The sequence below is a fragment of the Amphibalanus amphitrite genome, unplaced genomic scaffold, assembly GCF_019059575.1.
Source record: "Amphibalanus amphitrite isolate SeventyFive unplaced genomic scaffold, NRLGWU_Aamphi_draft 001003F_arrow, whole genome shotgun sequence".
Lineage (NCBI taxonomy): Eukaryota > Metazoa > Arthropoda > Thecostraca > Balanomorpha > Balanidae > Amphibalanus > Amphibalanus amphitrite.
The window spans coordinates 230,590-250,669 of record NW_024882497.1 but is presented as its reverse complement, the minus strand read 5'-3'; the positions used below and the strand labels follow the sequence as shown (position 1 = coordinate 250,669).

Below are 20,080 nucleotides of genomic sequence, written 5' to 3'. Positions count from 1 at the left end.
TGCTGCAGTCTGCCGCGTGTGTTGAAAGAAGAATGAACATGAGAAAACCTCAAAACTTTATGCCTATTCGTATTTGACCAGTATTGGAATAAGTTTGGATTTTGAGAATTTGTGTCCCTGTGCTTGTGCCTGTGTGGAAAGGCATGCTTTACGGTGTACCATCTCAATTTGTGCGGCTGCTGACAGGCCACCTGGGTGCCAACGTATGTGCGAATCCGCGAATACGTTGTGTTTCGTCAGTCAGTATCGTTCTGAAAATATTGACTGCAATAGGCTATATAGCGTATGACGGTTCAGCCCAGCAGTAATAACTGACCATTGATTGGGCGAATTTTGTGTGGTGGTTCGCTAATACATAACCTAAAGAGTGTTTTGCCGGAATCGTTTAGTAGCAGAACTGACCGGAATATAAGTAGAATGCAACGGTTTGAATCGTTAATTTGTTGAAACGATTGTTCTCTGAGACCACTGTGTAACTTTTGACCTGAGAATCACCAATTATAACGACAATGGGGAAGCAGTAGGCACTGTAGAGTGTAGGCAACACTATATAGTTGGCGCACTTACGGAAGCACACGACTTACGCAGTGGACATCTGCATCATGCATGTTAAGGTTTACTGGGAAGAGTGAGAAATTAGTCAGAATATAACTGACTAAGGAAAATAGGCGATATTTCCAATTGAGCTGGGGCGGAGAGGGGGAGGGGACGTGTGGTTAGCTATGCCAATAATTCATTCTCTTTATGCAGCTGTGTAAAAGGGCGTCCGTTTTTTGGGTGAGACCATGGGTGTAGTTTTCCAAAAATCATTGGGGGTGCTTAATAGCTTTCAGAAAGGCATGCCATAGTTTTTGTAGTTTTTTTTTAGATGTTCTTTTTTACTGTAGTCATCAGGCATCATGCAAGAAATGATGTTAAATCGGTTCGAGAGCTTGTTTTAAAAGCGCCACTGTAAAACAATTTTGGCTCACCCAATGCATTAACCCGCACGGGGCTGGGGTCTCCAGCCGAACGCGCGGGGCTGGGGGGGGGGGTTAATTTTACCCCCCCCCCCCCTGTTATCTCCCGAACTAATGGTCCGATTTGGAAAATTCAAACGCCAATCGAAAGATCTCATCACGAATAACTAAAAACATGTACTTAATTTAAAGTTTGAGGTCAAGGTCAAGGTCAGGTCAAGGGTACGAATTGCAAGTTTCTACAGTATCGGCCTTGCACCGTAGTTGCCGAAGAATGGAGTCATGGACTGAGCCTGATTGCCCAAAACGTGTTTGGGCCTGACCTTGGCCATAAGTTTGGCAGGCCAGATTTTGTACTGGACCATTTTGAGTCAACTTTGAGAAATACATAACGTACAACGGTGGTAAAATCGTTGCTATAGGTATAACACAGTTTACCCGCTCCGGGTGTGAGGGAGGGGTGTGGGGCAATGAGTGCACTGACGTGGCGCCCTCGGAGGGCCGGTATGGGATTAAAGCTCAGCTACACTAAGGGCTTGTGTGGTGCCTTCAGTTATCGGTGGCACCCTCAGAATCACCGGCGTAGGGCCCTCAGAGCCGCCGGTAAGGGAGGCACCGGTGTGGGGCCGCTGCATGCAGGTGCCGGTGTGGGCGATCAGAGGTGCTAGTGTGATTCTCTCAGAGGCGCCGAAGAGGGTCCTTACAGGCGTTGCTCCGGGCCCTCATAGACGCTGGTGTGGAGCCGTTACAGACGGGTGTGGGGCCTTTAGAGCTGCTGACGCGAACTGTCTACAAGCCGGCAGGGGGTCTCAGTGACCGGCAAGGGGTCTTAGGCCGGCAGAAGAAGTCCTGCGGGGTCCTAAGAGACCGGCATGGTACTGTCAGACACCGGTGGGGCCCTCAGGGTCACCGTTGTGTTGTGGGGCCCTCAAGTCATCAGTGGGTGGCCTTTAGATGCGCAGGCGTTGGGTGGGTCCTCAGAGCCGCCGATATAGGGCTTTAATAGCCACTGGTGTAGGCACTCGGAGTTGGGGGTGTGAAACCCTCAGAGACACCGGTGTGGGCCCTCATAGGCACCGATGAGGGCCCCCACAGTTGCCGTTATGGGGCCCTTAGAAAAGTAAGTGTGGGACCATCACAGGTGGGAAATGCCCCTAGAACTGTCCCCTCATAGGCCGGTAAAACCTCTCAGAGGCCAGTAACGGGCCTTTGGAGACCACCGAGGTGTCCTTAAAAGCCGCAAGAGGCCCTCAGAAGTCAGCGTGGGGCCCTTATGGAGACCATAGTGTGGCTATTTAGGGCCCATGTGGTGCTCTAACGAGCCCAACGGGGCCCTTCTGAGTAGAAATATGGCCATCGTTAACCCTCAGCGGTCAAATGGCGCCGCAGGGCCTCTAGGACCCGAGGGTCCCTTTGAACCCGATGGGGGGAGGGGGTACGTGTCCCCTTAGACCCCTAGCTATGCCACTGTTTCATATGCATCATGTCAGATATTTTAGGCTCCCCCCCCCCCCCCAACTTAAAAATCGTTCCCGGGCCCCTGATAATATCAGATGTATTAACACAAATATGCATCTTAATTTGTGGTGATTTATTCAATGCATATTCTCTTAGTCACTGAATTGAGAAAGCATAGTATTTGGATGATTCACTGGGCTCATTACAGTACTAGGAGATGGACATTCCGATTATTGAGGGCCTTGAGTCAGCTGGGAATGTTTTGAGGAGGCTGGGGGTGCTTTAAGAAGGCAGGGGGTGCTGAGCTCAGGATTGGGGGTGCTTGAGCACCCACAAAGAGATATAAAGTTACGCTTATGGGTGAGACCTTCCCCATCGGCCATTTCCAAGCTAAATCGTGGTGGAGAGTCTGGAGACCTCAGCCTCGGTAGTCGGTACCCTGCGCGCTGCGCCACCTTGCGAAACATAAAGCAGCAGTCCTGACATCTACAGGCGTGACTTTTCATGAAAGCGCGGATGTGTTCGCGCTTATGCGAAGAAAATTCTTCCGAGTATGGTTGATAATGAGATTAATTGTTGTCATTTATTTATTAATTCATTGGCAAAAGTACCCTAATAAATCGGTAAAGTAGCTTGAACTGTATCGTTTTTCCTTGGGAAAAAAATGACGAACTCATCCTAAGACATCCAGATTATTGGATGCGTTCGTCAGTTGTAAGTAGTTCAAGTTTTTGGGAAAATTTGCTTGTGGAAAATCATAATATTTCAAAGATATGCCTATTTTCGAATAAACAATGCATTAATTTGCATTGAAAATGATTGTAAAGCAAAAGTGCAAAAGATTATTGTCAACTTATTTTCTCAAATCACAATTTACGAACGCACAAAACTCCAGCTTTTAATTTAGTGCGTGTGCGAATTGCGGTCAAGAAAAAAGATTTAAACTGTCTATATTCCTCTTAAAACAATGAAGGATGAATGAGGAAAACGCTGTTTTGAACAATTGTATATTTATCATTCTTAATTAAGCAAAAGTACAAAATTTACAACTATTATTACATTTGCTCTCACAAAACCCATCACTTTTTAGCATGACGTCATGTCAGCCAAATTTACTAGCGCCATCTCTGGAGAGCATCTTTCGAAACCTCCAGACGATAGAGAGAGCCGGCATGAGCATTCTCGAAAACGTTTGGTTTGGTGGTTTGGTGTGGTTTGGTTGGAAAGATATCAATTTTATTCCTAATTGATAATTGTCAATCGAGTAAGTACCTACACATCAATATGCTAATTAGCTACTAACTTTTTGCATGGTTTTTGACTCTTTTCTTTTTCTACGCCTTTCCAATACCTACTCGATAGTGTTAGGTACACTGTTTTACTTGTTACCTCAAAATGCACTCATGTTAACTATTTTTACCATTTTTATCATTCTCACTAGTGCATCAGCAATATCAAATTGAGATAGGGGATAACAGAGGGTCATCAGTCATTCATCAGGGAGGGCAACAACCTGATGGTGCAGGCACACCTGATGGGTGGAAGCAACCGCTAAGCAGATTAGGTAGGTAGGTAGGTAGGGATTGGGTGGGAGTAGGACCTTACTAACAACCAGGGCTGCGGAGTCGGAGTCGGAGTCGGTCGGAGTCGACAGTTGTGACCGGAGTCGGAGTCGATTTAAGAAACCCGAGCCGGAGTCGGAGTCGGCGTCACCGAAAATCTGTTGACTCCGCAGCCCTGCTAGGTCTGCGGAGTCGGGAGTTGGAGTCGGTCGGAGTCGACAATTCTGCCCGGAGTCAGAGTCGGAGCTGGTTTTTGAAAGCCGGAAATGGAGTCGGAGTCGCCGAAAATCCATTGACTCCGCAGCCCTGCTAACAACTGAACAAAATCAGCTGGCCGGCCAGCTGGTGATGTATGATAGCTATGTTATTTATTGATATAAACATGGTAAGAGATGGATATATCAATATAGATGTAAAATGGCATTCCAATTCACAGAAAAATTAAAAGATGGATTGGGATATTTAGTTGTTTGTAGGTATCTTGCATTGAAATATGACAAGCTCTGCTAAGTTGAAGTCCTAGTGCCACCCCACCATAAGGCGCCAGCTGGCAAATTGTCCAGAAAATAGTACGGCCAGGTAGGTACGTACCTATGTAGTATGTAGATAATGACATGCAACATTTACCAGTAAATGTCAAGATAAAGTCCTCAGAAGATTTCAAGGATGTTTTTTCATATTCTTTCATTTTTTGACATCCTAAATCCATAAATGATGTATAAATGTCTCGCAAAGAAAACAATCAAACCTGACCTAACCTTACCTACTTACCTACAACCTAACAACCTAACAATGTACAAACCTACAACCTGATAACTACAACCTAAAAACCTACCAACATATAACCTAAAACGTACAAACTGCCAGCCTAACCTAACCTACAACCTAAAATTTCTGCTGTTGCATATTCGTATCAACAGGGCCGCAACACAACTGTAGAGGGGACCTTATCTTGACAAATACCATTTTACCTATCTGTTTAGGCCAGCACAATAAGCACTTTTTTACTTATTAAATAAAATGACTGATGACATTATTAAAGGAAATATTCTGCTTTTTGTTTTGTTTTATTTGCTACAGTTTTACATTTTGTTGGTATTGGTAAACCTGGCATCACCACCAGAACTAAGCAGTTAATGTGAAGATGAATTGGAAGGGCGATATTCGATCTTTGGTAGATGCTAAATAATGTTGCACAGCTAAATCACATAGTTTGCTGCAGAGGCTATTACACATGGACCAATCATATTGTGTAGGTACAGGGACCCGCAGTTGCTACTGTACACATATATTACCAATTTAGAATTGCGCTATTATTTGCTAAGTGCTGGCCATTGGAGAAATGAAATGTAGCGCAAAGTATGGAGGAATAACACATGTTTGCTCCTAGGACGTTTGTTTTGTATAATTCCTCTTACCGCAACAGATATTCTTCCAAAACTACAATCGTGCTATTTTTCCGCGCCGGTTGCCTCCCCAGAGCCCGTCCTTGGTATCGCCTATAGCTTCCGTTCCCGCTACGTGAATGAAAGTCACGTGACTACTACAGGTTTGCGCTCAGTACTAACACACCTAGCCCGAGGGCCGGTCCGTAGCGGGGAGGGGTAGAACGCCAGAGCTCCAGCGCAGTGGAGGTGATGGTGGCCCGTATCATAAAGAGGCAACCGTAAGCAGAACTACAATTGCCGCAGTATAAGATTATGATCAAGTTTTCTTTAGATGTATTGATTGACAAGAAAGTGCAATGCTTATCCGATATAATAAAACGGTGTCCAAGGCCTTGGAAGAACTATAAAACATATTCAGCAACGTATAAATTTATGATACAGGCCATGACCTTTCACCTTGCCTCCGGGGAGGACCGCTCAGGAAGCCACATACCGATCGAATCGAGGCCTTGCAGCGCGGCGGCAGAGGAGAGTGGATAAACCATCGCCAGATCTTTCGTTTACTTATGTTTCCAGAAGAAGGTGGAGGGTGAGGGCTGTTTTCAACCCACTCACCAATCCTTTCCTTATTAACTTATAGCTTACCGAAAAATGCAACACAATGGTGGCCGTCACGAGATGTAGCGAAGAGTGCCTCAGCCACACCGGCTTTGAGTAAACTTTAACCCGCGCACCGACGGGGGTCTGCGCCAACTTAGTACCGACGGGGGGGGGGGGCGGATGACCGCCCCCCCCCCCTGAGATCTCGAGAACGAAGCAAGATAGCGACAAGCGGTAAACGGCATCGGATACGCACGGACAAGGTTTACAATTTTTACTAAGGTCATTTTCAGGTCAGGTCAAAGATGACGTCACAGGGGTCGAAAAAGTCAAAATGGCGGCGCTAGATATGGAGAGGGTTTTTCTCGAATAACTTTCGAAGTAGTCAAGATAGGAACAAACTAAGAGCATCATCGTGATCCTCTCATCAATCCGCATCGAATGATATATATGTTGACCTCGAAAGGTCAAGGTCAAAGGTTGACCTCAGGTCACGTGACCTCGAGGTCATCATGTATATCATTCGATGCGTCTTGACGAGCTGAACACAATGAGACCATCCGCGCGGCTGTATCTTGTTCCTGTAAGGAGTTATTGGCAAAAAACCTTTGGTGACCTTTGATGACGTCACATGACCTTACAGCTGCCCAACAGCAAAACAGACCTCAAGGTAGTGAAGGTTGATCGTATGTGAAGTCATGTATGGTATATGGGGCCATTCCGACCCGTTTTAGTGGTAAAAACAGGGAGTTGATTTTTCCCCATTGACTTATAATGGGGAGGTCGCGAAATTGACCTGACCTTAGGTCACCGACATCAAAATTCCGAGATATACAAATTGTAGGTACTAATGACCTAATAACATCCTGCGACTTTCAAAGGCCTCCGACATCTACTGTAGCTCTGGCACGGTGACAAAGTTGCAAAAAAGTGACTTGAGGTTGGGTCATTCAAAGTGACCTGGTGACCTGACCTTAAAAGTTAGGAGGTTCAAACTTGCACACCATGTGTAAAATTGATGAGAGACTAGTCATACCAAATTTCGCGGCGCTACGCGCCGCGGTTTTCCCGCTATCCGCGAAAAACCTCAGGGGGGGCGGATATCCGCCCCCCCCCCGTCGGTGCGCGGGTTAAGCATTGGAATTCGGGCCAGTGATCCTGAAGCGATATCTTTTTTTGGTCGTGCATAAGCTGGGATGACGTCGTCCAAGTTAATTGCGAAGAAACGGTTTTAGTTTCAGAACATTTATGAGGCTAGTCGCGCCAAATAGTATACGTTTGTTGCAAAATGTCAAATAGTGATACCACAGAGTTGACGTGCTATCCAGATGATGGAATTTATTTGACACAAGAAGTCAACAAGTGGCATCGTTAGTCATCCTGCATACCTATAAATCGATTCGTCACCTTGGTTCGAGCTCAATAGTTCTTTTCGCGGATGATCGGTTTCGTTTTCTTTCCTTTTTGGGGGGGGGGGGGGCGGGGGCGGTTAATGAGCCAGTAACCACCCTCCCCAGTCCCCTAAACAACAACTGTTGACAAATACTGTGATGGCCTAAAAAAAATGCCCTCAATTGTGTCACGTAGGGGAGAATGAGGTAAGTTGAGCCGTTTTTTTCGTAAGCTACAGGCTAACTTACTGATCATTTTTCTGCGTTTACGGGTTGGACGGACTTTTGGACGGACTTTTGGTCATTTGCGCATGTAATGGTGGCCAGAAATGTTTCATACCGCTTATTTTTGTACTGAAAGGCTGCGTCAAAAATCATCTTGCACGTTGCTCATCTTACCCCATGGGCGGGGTAAGTTGAGACACGTCGTGGGGAAAGTTGAGCATGGATAGAAAAAGCGAACCTCTTCTTTTCCCGGGCGCGGCGAAGAGTGGGCTCTTTTATTTACTCCATGGCATACATACTTATGGCAACGTTTTTTCCTCCATCAAAAAGTTACTGTTTAAAGCCTTCCAATAACTCGTCAAGTTTTCTATCAAGGAAGAAATCATATTATCCTTCAGATAATCTGCAAATCACTTACAACTTGTGTAATCAACAAAGAAAAAACAATTTCCTACCATTTTTATTCAGCAGAAACAAGCGCAGCTCAGTTTGGTTTTCGACAGCGGAGACAACAATGGCTTATCCGGCTCATCTTACCCCAGGTGAAAATGGCTCATCTTACCCCACCCGTGGTCATTTTCGATTAATGGCTGACACCTGCTAAGGAAAATAACCATGCACCACAGATAACAACCATCTCATTTTAAAGGCAAAACATGTCTTAGTTATTAGGGGTGATACCACATGTTACCGGGGCTGAGCGCGAGAACGTTGCCGTCTCACGTGAAAGACGTGAAAGACGTGAACATCGTAAGCAAACGGCACATGGAAGCTCAAGTCAATTAGCGCCATAGGAGCTGAGAAACATGGGGTGGCTAAAATTGCCCCTTGGCTCATCTTACCTCACTCTCCCCTATTTGGGGCTCTCAACTTTGATTTGTTAAAGTTTTTTGTCTGTTCATTATAAAAGCTGTCAAATTTGCCGTATCATTAAACTTTTATTGAGTTTGTATTTCACACTTATCTAAAATGAACAATTTTGTCACTGGCTTCTTTTATGAATGGAATTGGATGGTCGCATGAATGAACGAATGAATAGCTCCATTTGAGCATCAGCTGAAATCAATCCTAAAATTTAATCTACCAGTCTGCAACGAAAAGGTTTAAAATTCAGTGCAGGTTAGGTGCAGTTTCTAATCTATGCCGTTTTTTATTAAGTGTCTCATAGCTCCTTAATCTTGAGCCGCTTCTCTTACGATTCATTTTATGTGGTGCTTACATTGTTCAAGAAGTTATAGTATTTGAGCTCGTTGGTCTTAAAAACTGCTATCGAAGTAAATTAAAGTGTTTCGGGCTTCGGCACTTAAAAACCAATCGATATTTAACCCTCACCCACTTAGGCATTTCTTTTCAGCGTCTTACATGTAGCGGAGGGGCGTAGAAACCCTCAGCCATTCGGCCCTTGATAAAAATAGCCAGAGCTTCGCTGAAAAATAAAAAAAGAGCGAGCTGCTCGTGACGAGAGAAATCCGATGATTTGAGGGTCCTGGTCATCGCTAACGAGAGAAAGCCAATTATTTTTATGTCCCGGTCAATGCTGAGATCCTAGGTTACTGGATGCTCCCAACGCATCATTTTTAGAGTTATGACATCGAAATACACACCAAACGATAGAGAATTGATCAAGAATCACGATAGTGAAAGTTTCAAGTCGATACCTCTTACCGTTTTGCCGCAATCGGCGCGGAAATCTGAAAAAGTTAGATTTTTCCGAAAATTTGACCTTTGACCGGTCATAAGTAGGTCAAATGTTGACCTAGGACCAAAAAATATACCACCAATCGCGAGATCTCGTTGAGAGCAATCCGTTGGTCTTTTCCGCTAAGCTCTACGAAGCTCCATTTTCAAACGCCAGGGGGGGGGGGTCGCACCAACCCCCCCCCCCTGCATGGGCGAAGGTGGCAAAACACCGTTTACGGGCGAGGGTTAAAGGTAATTTGGTTCAAAGATTTAAAATTCTCAGACAAGATGGACAAATAATAAGGGCTATTTAATTTTTCTGGAAAGTTGTAAAATTGATTAACTCCAGGGCACCAAAGAATCGTCGCAATCCTTCGCTTTGCCGCGATTTATTGGTGAAAAACAGGGGGCGCGGTCTACTTACATCTACTTATATGTGTGGTGAGGGCTAATATTCATTTTATCTGTGTTGATGAATATGCAACAATTTCTACATGAACTGAGACCAGTCCATAAGAGTATGTTTTTCTCACGGACAATGACAATATTGGAGAAAAATAAGTGTATAGGTTTAACATCGATGAGAACTATATGCGGCACCGTCTCGGTCTGGCCAGCCGGGTTGCCGATAAAATACACAAATGTTTATAAGCTTCCATGATGCGCTTAAAAGACTGCTAAAAAGATTTAAAAAATAAAGATAACTGCTTCATCGATTTTAGCGAAAGAAAACATGTATGCCTAATTACTTATTTCTTGCCACTGACGGAGGCACTTTTTTGTGCGAAACGTCTGGTTTTATTCGTATTGTTATTGTATTGTCATTCCCTGTGAGAAAAAAGGATAACTCTTCAGTTAGTAACCGTAACAGCGAAACGGCTCAATGTAACACAATTCACTGTGTATACGAAACCTATAATTGTCCCTAAGAATAATCCTATTTACAACTTTTAAAAAGATACAGCCTATACAGCTTGGGCATACATTTTTTTCTGCATTAAGATAATATTCATTTATCTCCACAGAATATGGTAAATTAGTGCTGCTGAAGTTCGCTTTCGAAGCGTCTCCTCCAGGCATTCCACAGCTCTCGTGCCATTTTGGATCACGGAACATGGCTGGGCGCAGGACAGGCCGTCTGCGAGCTTGGACGGACCACGTGACCACCTCCTCCCCTCCCCCTCACTCCCGTCCCCTTCCCCAGCAGGGCGTCCGATCTAACCGCGCCCCAGGCAGTCGGCTCGGTCCGACCCTCCCCTGGTCGAGCCACGGCCCGGTGCCGCCTGAGTTTGTGCCGGGTGCAAAACTGGAGCAGTAACTAGCGCCGGAACTAGTAATCAGCACGACCATCGTCAGATGGCAGGAGTAAATGGAATAAGCGGTTCCAGGTTTCAGAAGGAATGGGGCAGGAAAAAGCGCTGAAAACAATGTTTTGCTGATATAGCCATTAAAAGTTCACTGAATTAGGAGAGCAGCACATCATTTTAAAGCCCTTCAGATGGTGGTTTTAATAAGCACACAATAATTTCCCAATTCGCCTCCAACGGTGTCACAGGCAAAGAATACGCTGAAATACTAGTGTGTACAGAAGCAACTGCGGGTCCCTGTACCAGTGTGACCTAGTTCAAACTGAATGCTGACTGGCTCATGACTGAGCTTTGGCATCTGCTACAGGTGCCTGCACTCTTGGCATTTTTCTACAAGTCACCACATTCCTTCACAAGGCACTCTTTTTGGAACAAGAAATAGGATATCTTTGCCTTGGGTGACCATAGACCCATTAAAGCCCCTTATTCGTGGTAGTATCAGGTGAAGCTACAAAGCTGGTATCTCATTTCAAACCCCCTTGTTAAAAGTGGTATATTTCCTTTAAGTCGACATGACCTTGCCCATAGGTATCCCTATAAGATGCTTATGATATACCTATTACCACTTGCTGCATGTTGGTTTATTGTTTTTCTAGTTGAAAATGCCCTTTTCCTTAAGTTAAATAGTGGCAAGTAAAGGCTGACCACACCAGACCATTCCATTCCATCTTCCCATGCAAAACTGTTTGTCCTTAACTGTCCAATATCCATGCCTTCTAACCCCACGCTGCCCAGTCCGCAGATCGGCGACAGCTGGTAGTGATGACGTCGGTGGGCGCGCAGAAGCGGACCGTCTACGTCGGCGGACTGGCCGACGAGGTCACGGAGGAGGTGCTCCAGGGCGCCTTCATCCCCTTCGGAGACATTCAGGACATCCAGGTCAGCAGGCTCCCAGTCAGGTCAGGCCAGGTCCTAGGTACCTAGTCAGAAATAGTACGATGTGCTCGTTTTGGAAGTTTTATACTATAGCCTTCTGGCTAGTAGAATCTGAGGGTGTAATTGTCCCTGCACTGTAGCTGACACTTACTATTTGCTACCTGCAAATGCAGAGTAATCGCCACATTGAGAGATATTGGGTGGCTGCCGGCTGGGTATGTTCCCATGATTGGGTGGCTGAGTATGCTCCCATGGTTGGGTGGCTGGGTATGCTCTCATGGTTGGGTGGCTGGGTATGCTCCCATGATTGGGTGGCTGGGTATGCTCCCATGATTGGGTGGCTGTGTAATGTGTATGCTCCCATGATTGGGTGGCTGGGTATGCTCCCATGATTGGGAAGCTGGGTATGTTGCCATGATTGGGTGGTTGGGTATGCTACCATAGTTGGGTGGCAGGGTATGCTCCCATAGCTCCTCCAACCTCCTATGGTTGACTCTCCCGCGGACGTCTCCCGCCATATTCCGTTCGATTTTAGGACACTATAGTTTTTGTCGATACCTCAGATTCTCATTTAGCGCCAGATCCCGCCCGATGGTAAAGTGCGGGCGCCCCTGACTCCCGCGCCTTTTTCCCGCCAGATCCCGCTCGACTATGAGACGGAGAAGCACCGCGGCTTCGCGTTCGTCGAGTTCGAACAAAACGAGGACGCCGCCGCCGCTGTCGACAACATGCACGAGTCGGAGCTGTTCGGACGCACGGTGAGCGCCGGTTGCTATGGCGACACGGGGACAGGGGGAGTTCCGTCGACAACATGCACGAGTCGGAGCTGTTCGGACGCACGGTGAGCGCCGGTTGCCATGGCGACACGGGGACAGGGGGAGTTCCGTCGACAACATGCACGAGTCGGAGCTGTTCGGACGCACGGTGAGCGCCGGTTGCCATGGCGACACGGGGACAGGGGGAGTTCCGTGGACAACATGCACGAGTCGGAGCTGTTCGGACGCACGGTGAGCGCCGGTTGCCATGGCGACACGGGGACAGGGGGAGTTCCGTGGACAACATGCACGAGTCGGAGCTGTTCGGACGCACGGTGAGCGCCGGTTGCCATGGCGACACGGGGACAGGGGGAGTTCCGTCGACAACATGCACGAGTCGGAGTTGTTCGGACGCACGGTGAGCGCCGGTTGCCATGGCGACACGGGGACAAACGAACGGTGCTGTGCGGACCGGGTGTTCTTCTCTGACCCGGCGTGAAGGCAGCGACATGTGTGGCGTGTCAGTCCGAGTGCAGCGGGTAGGCCAGTTGGGTGCATCAAATAGTGCTGGGTAGTCTAGTTGGGTGCATCAAATGGCTAAAGTGGCATAATACAGGTATCACTTTCATATTCTTTTTTTAATAGTTTTGGACTATAGAATGTTACGTGCAACGCATTTCGTACGTTTCCGAAAGTGCTTTGTCAAATTGTGGTATCGTATCATACCTATCGGTGTGCCAATTACCCATAATGCAGTCCTGACTCCAACCTGCACACGTTTAGAGCACCCGCTGCTGTGCTGCACCCAGACCCGAGTGAAGCTGGCCTGTTGGAGTGAACCTGGAGGGCTCCTCCCCTCGCGGTGTGGTACTGACCGCCCGTCCGCTGCGGGTCCCTCCCGGTGTGGTACTGACTGTGTCTCCCTGTGTCCAGATCCGTGTGAACCTGGCCCGCCCGCTGCGGGTCCGCTGCGGGTGGTACTGACTGGACTCCCGCTGTGTCCAGATCCGTGTGAACCTGGCCCGTCCGCTGCGGGTCCGCGAAGGCTCCTCGCGGCCCGTCTGGGCCGACGACAACTGGCTGCAGCAGCACGCCGGAGAGACGTTGGAGAAGGAGACCCAGGGAGACAAGGAGGAGAGCCGGGTGGTCTCCAAGATCGCGCCGCGCGCCGCCCGCGAGGGCACGCTACCGCAGGTCAGTCAGGAAGGGCGCGCCGGGAGTAGGGGTAGTCGCGCCGCCCGCGAGGGCACTCTGCCGCAGGTCAGTCAGGGGTGGTCGCGCCGCCCGCGAGGGTACTCTGCCCCAGGTCAGTCGGGGGTGGCGCGCGGGGAGTAGGGGTAGTCGCGCCGCCCGCGAGGGCACTCCTCTGCCGCAGGTCAGTCAGGGGTGGCGCGCCGGGAGTAGGGGTAGAGGGGAAGGGACGCGGAGTATTTACTTTCAGCTTGACTTTCTCCACTGGCAAACACAAGGTAGAGTTTCTCCTTGAAGCCATATTGTATTTTTCATGTAATAACGTTTGATTGTGTGTTTTCTTACAACTTTGTCTGTATCGTGTCGGACATTCTCTAATGCGCGAAAAGTTGGACATAATTCTGCAATACTCACGTTTCCACTGTTATGGTGTTTCTCTGTCTTCTCGGGTGTACATATGTACCTTGACGCACGACTCTGGGTGGGCGTGGGATAGTTACCAGTCACCAACCCTCTGACGTGTCCCGCCCCCTACAGGTGTACCTGGACGTGAAGGCTGGCAGCACCGCCCTGGGCTGACGAGTTACCCCCCTCTGACGTGTCTCTGCAGGTGTACCTGGACGTCAAGGCTGGCAGCACCGCCCTGGGCTGACGAGTTACCCCCCTCTGACGTGTCTCTGCAGGTGTACCTGGACGTCAAGGCTGGCAGCACCGCCCTGGGCTGGCGACTGGCGAGTTACCCCCCCCCCCCCTCTGACGTGTCTCTGCAGGTGTACCTGGACGTCAAGGCGGGCAGCACCGCCCTGGGCTGGCGAGTTACCCCCCTCTGACGTGTCTCTGCAGGTTTATCTGGACGTGAAGGCTGGCAGCACCGCCCTGGGCCGCATCATCATCACGCTGCGCTCAGACGTGGTACCCAAGACGGCCGAGAACTTCCGCTGTCTGTGCACACACGAGAAGGGGTTCGGCTACAAGGGCTGCACCTTCCACAGAGTCATACCCGGCTTCATGCTGCAGGTGGGTGATTGTGGGGCACAATGCCGGGTGGAGGTGTGTCCGTTAGGTATGTTCATAATCCACGGGCTTTTACCGAGCTTATGCTTCAGGTAGGGAGTGGAATGTTTGTGAGTGCGGGAGACTGCCGGACGGCGGTGTTTTTGGTTCAGAGAGACTGTCAGATGAAGGTGTTTGCAGTTGTGGTTAGATGTGTTTGTGTTCCACCATGTCTTGGTGCTGCAGGTGGGTAGGACTGCTTGTGAACAGATAAACGTCTCGAAATGCTAGTGTTTGGGCCCCACTACGCTGTTTGATTTGGCGCATGGAGTGTTGAGTTGTAACTGATCTACGCGTTTGGGATGAATTGTTTTTATTCTGTTTGTGAGACAAACAGAGATAGATTGACCAAAGTGTTTGTGATAGACCATGATAGTCTTAGGGTGCTCAAATTGCGTGATCTGTTTGCAGTTGCGTTACAATGTGATGGTGTTAGTAATTCATGGATTCCGTCACGCTCATATTGGTCACCCGACACTCTCTGTGTAACTCGCTGTCCTCCTGCCACTCTGTCCATCTCTCACCCTTCTCTCCCTCGTTAACAGGGCGGCGACTTTACGGCCAATAACGGCACTGGTGGCAAGTCCATATACGGCGGCAAGTTCGCCGACGAAAACTTCACCCTCTCGCACGAGCCGTACTGCCTGTCGATGGCCAATTCCGGGCCCGGTACCAACGGCTCGCAGTTCTTCATCACGACCGACCGCACCGACTGGCTGAACGGCAAACACGTGGTGTTCGGGAAGGTAACGGGAGGCGCGGACGTGGTGAAAAAGGTGGAGAGACTGGGATCCAAGTCGGGCAAAACCGGCGAGAAGGTGGTCATTCACAGCTGCGGAGAAATGGTGTGACGAGAAGGACAGGGGGCGATGATGTGAGGGACGGGGGAGAAGAGTAGGGAGACGATGGAGAAGGATAGGGTGTGTGTGTGTGGGGGGGGGGGGGGGAATAAAGTGTGAGGTAGAGGGGAGAAGGATAGGCCGGGAACACGGGGAGAAGTTGGTGATGCAACTGCGTAGAGACGATGTGACGGGAGGAGAGGATTGGGGAAGGGGCTTGGGGTGAGAGTGTTATAGGAGTCGGGAGTGAAGCGTGTGCCGTGAATCACGGATGGATGTAATGTAGGAGCCAGGAGGGTGATGGCGCGAAACGGCTCCACCTTCAACCAAAGTCATCAATATTGATGGCTTTGTATCAGCGTGTTTGCGGACGTATGCTGGGAGTGTACTGGGGCGATGGATCGTCAGGCGTGTATGTGATGGTAAAGCCAGAGCCAGATGAGAGTTCAGGCGCGACTGTCGGATAGAATGCAGATTGTGTCGACTCCCCGACTGGAGTAACGGGCTGCGCCGTGGACCAGTTCCCGTGTCGACTCCCGACAGTTTGTGTCTTTGTGTCGCCTTCCCGACTGTTTGTGTCGACTCCCCGACAGCTTGTGTCGCCTCCCCGACTGTTTGTGTCGACTCCCGACTGTTTGTGTCCGCTCCCGACAGTTTGTGTCGGCTCCCCGACTGGAGTACGGGGCTGCGCCGTGGACCCATTCCCGTGTCGACTCCCGACTGTTTGTGTCGGCTCCCCGACTGGAGTAGCGGGGCTGCGCCGTGGACCCGTTCCCGTGCCGGCTCCCGACAGTAATTTGGTCGGCTCCCCGACTGTTTGTGTCGACTCCCGACTGTTTGTGTCGGCTCCCGATAGTTTGTGTCGACTCCCCGACTGGAGTACGGGGCTGCGCCGTGGACCCGTTCCCGTGCCGGCTCCCGAGGTGGAGCTCATTGGCCTTATACACATCATCGCCGCACTGTTGTACATTTGTAAATGAGACGTGGCGCTCACTCATCCCAATTACCCATTTGTTCATCACGTGACCATCAGATGCCTCACTAAATATAGTGTGTTGATAATGGACTGATGTGTGTTGATCAATCTATAGTTACAGATCCTCAAGGACAGGGCTGGGTAGAATGTGTCGACACATGCACGAGCCCAATGCCGTCTGGTGACATGGGTGCTGTTTCTATTTGACTGCCGTGTGAATAACAATGCGGCAGTTCCCAGCAAGTTTCCTAAGTGTCAATTTTTTTTTCGAAACTGAGATTTTTATATCATTCGACTCAGCCGAGTGGTATAGAAATCTCGATTTCGAAAAAGTTGACACTTATGTTCTTGCTGGGAACTGTCGAATAGTTGAATATCGCACAGTCGATAGGACGATGTTTTTCTTTTCTTTTTTACCATCGACTTCAGTTCTTGGTAAATTCCTTCATAAAAGAGATATTTGTATCTGGATATGAAAACACATCCTTTTTTAATACATTTTATTATAAAATTATTGTAACTAATGTCTGAAAAAGTTCGTCGTAGGGTATCGATGTAAAACGTGGGCCACTGTAACTCACAAATGACCATTTTCTGAATAACACTTCACAGCGGATTATTGTCTTCGGGCCCGCGACAGTGACCTGGGAACGTCGGGAACCTCTCACACAGGCTATCAAGCACAGTTTCTACGCTTGCTATTATGGAAGCGTCCCCTAGCAGGTCGTCATAAGCCGTACTTCACATCGCCCTCCGCGTTCGTCCTATCATAGAGTAAATTGCCCGTGCCCATTGTAAAGCTATCTGAATAAAATCCTTTCCACGGAATAAGCTACGCTGTCGCTGTGGAATGGATCTGATGTAAACAATGCGGTAGATAGACAAAAAGTACGTCTACTGTTCGTGCCAACCGCGCCTGGGCGCGTAGACGTACAGTGCGTTAATGATACATGCCATAACGGCACATTCTGAATAAGAGTAATTTACAGCACTCTGATCTCACGCAGCTCGAAACTATTCAACGGAACACATCTTCAAAGATAAACACTAGTCCTAAAATAAAACGCGTATGGTAATTCTCGTTTGGAAACTTGCCCTTCGACAGCCCATCATACCGGAGACCTCTTCAGATGCCATAAAAGAACGGGATTTTTAGAACCTGGTGTTCCCTCGAAAGCTCGGTGCAAGCTCTTCAGATATATCCGAGTATCGGTGAACACACGAGTACCATCCGCAACGCACGGCAGCACTCAGTCGTTGTTGATCTCTCGGATCCCGTGTCAGATCCAGCCACATTTCAAATCACCGCCACGCCCGCCATATTCCCCGCGCCGACAGCAGCGCCACGACGGCGGGTTTTGGAACTGCAGCTTGTGGCCGCCGTCCACAGGTGGCGCCGCGCTCAGTTCCGCCGGCCGGCCGACTTGGGCGGCTTTTTCTGGACGATGATGGGGTTGGACTCGACGACAATCTCTCCGGCGAAGCGGACCTTCTGCCTGCCGATGGTGTCGGAGGGGCTGAGCGTCTCCTCCGTCTCGATGCTCTGCTGGGCGGTGCCCTGCGCCGGCGCGCCGCCAGACAGCGAGTTGTCCAGCGGCGAGCCGCTCAGACCTGCCGGACGGGACGGGACGGGGCTAGAGACGTGGCATGGCGCACTGAACGGGTTGTGGGGGGTGATCTCCTCACACAAATGGATTCTGAACGGATTGCGTGAATCAGGAACCCATTGAACAAGACTGCTTCAATGGCATTACGTGCCAGCTCTTCGTAATAACAGTTCCCAGTGCTGCATAAAATGCAGTCAAGGTAGCACCAAACCCTAGTATTCTAGGAATTCTAGGAATTCGCAGTATGAAATTGAATACTCGACGGAGTACTCCAAATTCAAATAAAAGCTTCCCAATTAGCCCAAAGCCGCGAATTATAACCGTCGCTCGGGTCAGCCCCCCCCCCCCGGCCATCCCGGGAGTTTCTCTCACCGTCGGTCTCTCCGCCGGAGAAGGCGAACCCGCTGTCCGCCGTCTGGCGACGGGACCGGGAGCGGGAGCGGCGCTTATCCCGGCGCGACGACTTGTTGCCGCCGGCGTTAAAACGCGTCGTCAGCTTCCTGAAATAGATACCAGATGCACATGAGGGACTGGTAGCGACGGGAATGTGATAAGCAGGCCTGAGTGTGGCGGCGGCTTACTAGTTGTTTGTAGGGCTAGGCCACAAATAACTCGCATGTGGTACGCCAACAAGTGATGCTCCAAGCGATGGATGGAAGCCCCTAACCGGCTGTCAAGTGTCATGTGCCCACCAGATGTGTGCTCCTACCCAGTATTAGATGTGTGCCTCCACTGAAGGTCGTGCGATATCGCACCAGTTGGGCAAGTGCGATATCCTCACAAAACTCCTCCTTCACTCCACACCCTTGACTCCTTATCTAAAACAGACACAACAAACCCATCTGCCTCCCTTAGATGGCTAGCTGACCTGACTCGGGTCACACAGTGGAACTGGGATACTTCACTCGGGTCACACGGGTTCAGGGGTACCTGACTCGGGTCACACAGTTGCTGAGGTACCTGACTCGGGTCACAGACTCACTTGACGAAGCAGCGCTGACTGCTGGGATACCTGACTCGGGTCATACGATGGAACTTTGATATCTGACTTGAGTCACGATGGTACTGGGACACCTGAATCGGGTCACGGTGGTACTAGGACACCTGAATCGGGTCACGGTGGTACTAGGACACCTGAATCGGGTCACGGTGGTACTAGGACACATGACTCGGGTCACGGTGGTACTAGGACACCTGAATCGGGTCACGGTGGTACTAGGACACCTGAATCGGGTCACGGTGGTACTAGGACACATGACTCGGGTCACGGTGGTACTAGGACACCTGAATCGGGTCACGGTGGTACTAGGACACCTGAATCGGGTCACGGTGGTACTAGGACACCTGACTCGAGTCACGGTGGTACTGGGACACCTGACTGGCGAGTCACGGACTCACTTGACGAAGCAGCGCTGACTACTGGGATACCTGACTGGAGTTACGGTGGTACTAGGGCACCTGGCTGGAGTCACGGTGGTACTAGGACACCTGACTCGAGTCACGGTGGTACTACGACACCTGACTCGGGTCACAGACTCACTTGACGAAGCAGCGCTGACTGCTGGGATAGGTACCTGACTCGGGTCACACGGTTGTACTATAGGACACCTGACTCGGGTCACGGTGGTACTAGGACACCTGACTCGAGTCACGGTGGTACTACGACACCTGACTCGGGTCACAGACTCACTTGACGAAGCAGCGCTGACTGCTGGGATACCTGACTCGGGTCACACGGTTGTACTATAGGACACCTGACTCGGATCACGATGGTACTGTGACACCTGACTCGAGTCACGGACTCACTTGACGAAGCAGGCGCAGGTGCTGGGGATGCGGAAGTTGTCCGCCTCCAGCTTCTGGTTAGCGTCCATGGCCAGCATTTTCCGATAGATGTACTTCTGTTTGCAGACTGTGAACAGCTCCCCTATCTTACACGGCCTGCCCTCGTCCCTGTCGGGGCAGCGAGGTCGCCGGGTCAGGTGAATTCACATGGGGATGATACTGACTCATTCACAAAACAAATGGTAGGGTCAGGGAGATATTTCACTAGTAGCAAAATTTTCTGTCATGCCTTATGTGCCAATCGTGATATATCAAAGGCTAGAACTTATATTGGTCGAGACTCTATTCAACATTCAATATATGAAAGA

The 20,080-nt window shown here is 49.5% G+C and overlaps 2 protein-coding genes across 5 annotated transcripts in view; one reads left to right on the top strand and one right to left on the bottom strand.

Annotated features, from left to right (window-relative positions):
• Positions 1-3,561: 3,561 nt before the first annotated feature.
• Positions 3,562-16,410, top strand: LOC122369064 (peptidyl-prolyl cis-trans isomerase E-like). 4 transcript variants are annotated; one of them, XM_043343444.1, is made up of 7 exons: positions 5,188-5,231; positions 11,366-11,509; positions 12,145-12,264; positions 13,267-13,455; positions 14,063-14,080; positions 14,314-14,469; positions 15,051-16,410. In XM_043343444.1, the coding sequence occupies exons 1-7, from the start codon at positions 5,214-5,216 to the stop codon at positions 15,354-15,356; spliced, it is 951 nt and encodes a 316-aa protein (XP_043199379.1). In that variant the 5' UTR covers positions 5,188-5,213; the 3' UTR covers positions 15,357-16,410. The 4 variants fall into 4 exon arrangements, with proteins under 4 accessions (XP_043199380.1, XP_043199379.1, XP_043199378.1 ...); XM_043343443.1 differs by lacking the exon at positions 14,063-14,080 and adding an exon at positions 14,223-14,253 and having other exon boundaries at positions 5,189-5,231; positions 14,327-14,469; XM_043343445.1 differs by lacking the exons at positions 5,188-5,231; positions 14,063-14,080 and adding an exon at positions 3,562-3,681 and having other exon boundaries at positions 14,296-14,469.
• Positions 16,411-16,852: 442 nt separating this feature from the next.
• LOC122369063 (neurotrophin 1-like) overlaps positions 16,853-20,080 on the bottom strand; it is a 54,948-nt gene continuing 51,720 nt past the window's right edge. Inside the window, exons 7-9 of the mRNA XM_043343441.1 lie at positions 19,734-19,880; positions 18,300-18,427; positions 16,853-17,931 (exon numbers count right to left, since the gene is read on the bottom strand). Coding sequence (XP_043199376.1) covers positions 17,723-17,931; positions 18,300-18,427; positions 19,734-19,880 — 484 coding nt within the window. The 3' untranslated portion in view covers positions 16,853-17,722. The remainder of the gene's footprint in view (positions 17,932-18,299; positions 18,428-19,733; positions 19,881-20,080) is intronic.

Excerpts from the sequence above, each read along its gene's own strand:
- LOC122369064 (XM_043343444.1), top strand. Across the intron at positions 12,265-13,266 it reads CGGAGCTGTTCGGACGCACG|ATCCGTGTGAACCTGGCCCG; the intron begins GTGAGCGCCGGT and ends CGCTGTGTCCAG. Across the intron at positions 14,470-15,050 it reads TACCCGGCTTCATGCTGCAG|GGCGGCGACTTTACGGCCAA; the intron begins GTGGGTGATTGT and ends CCTCGTTAACAG.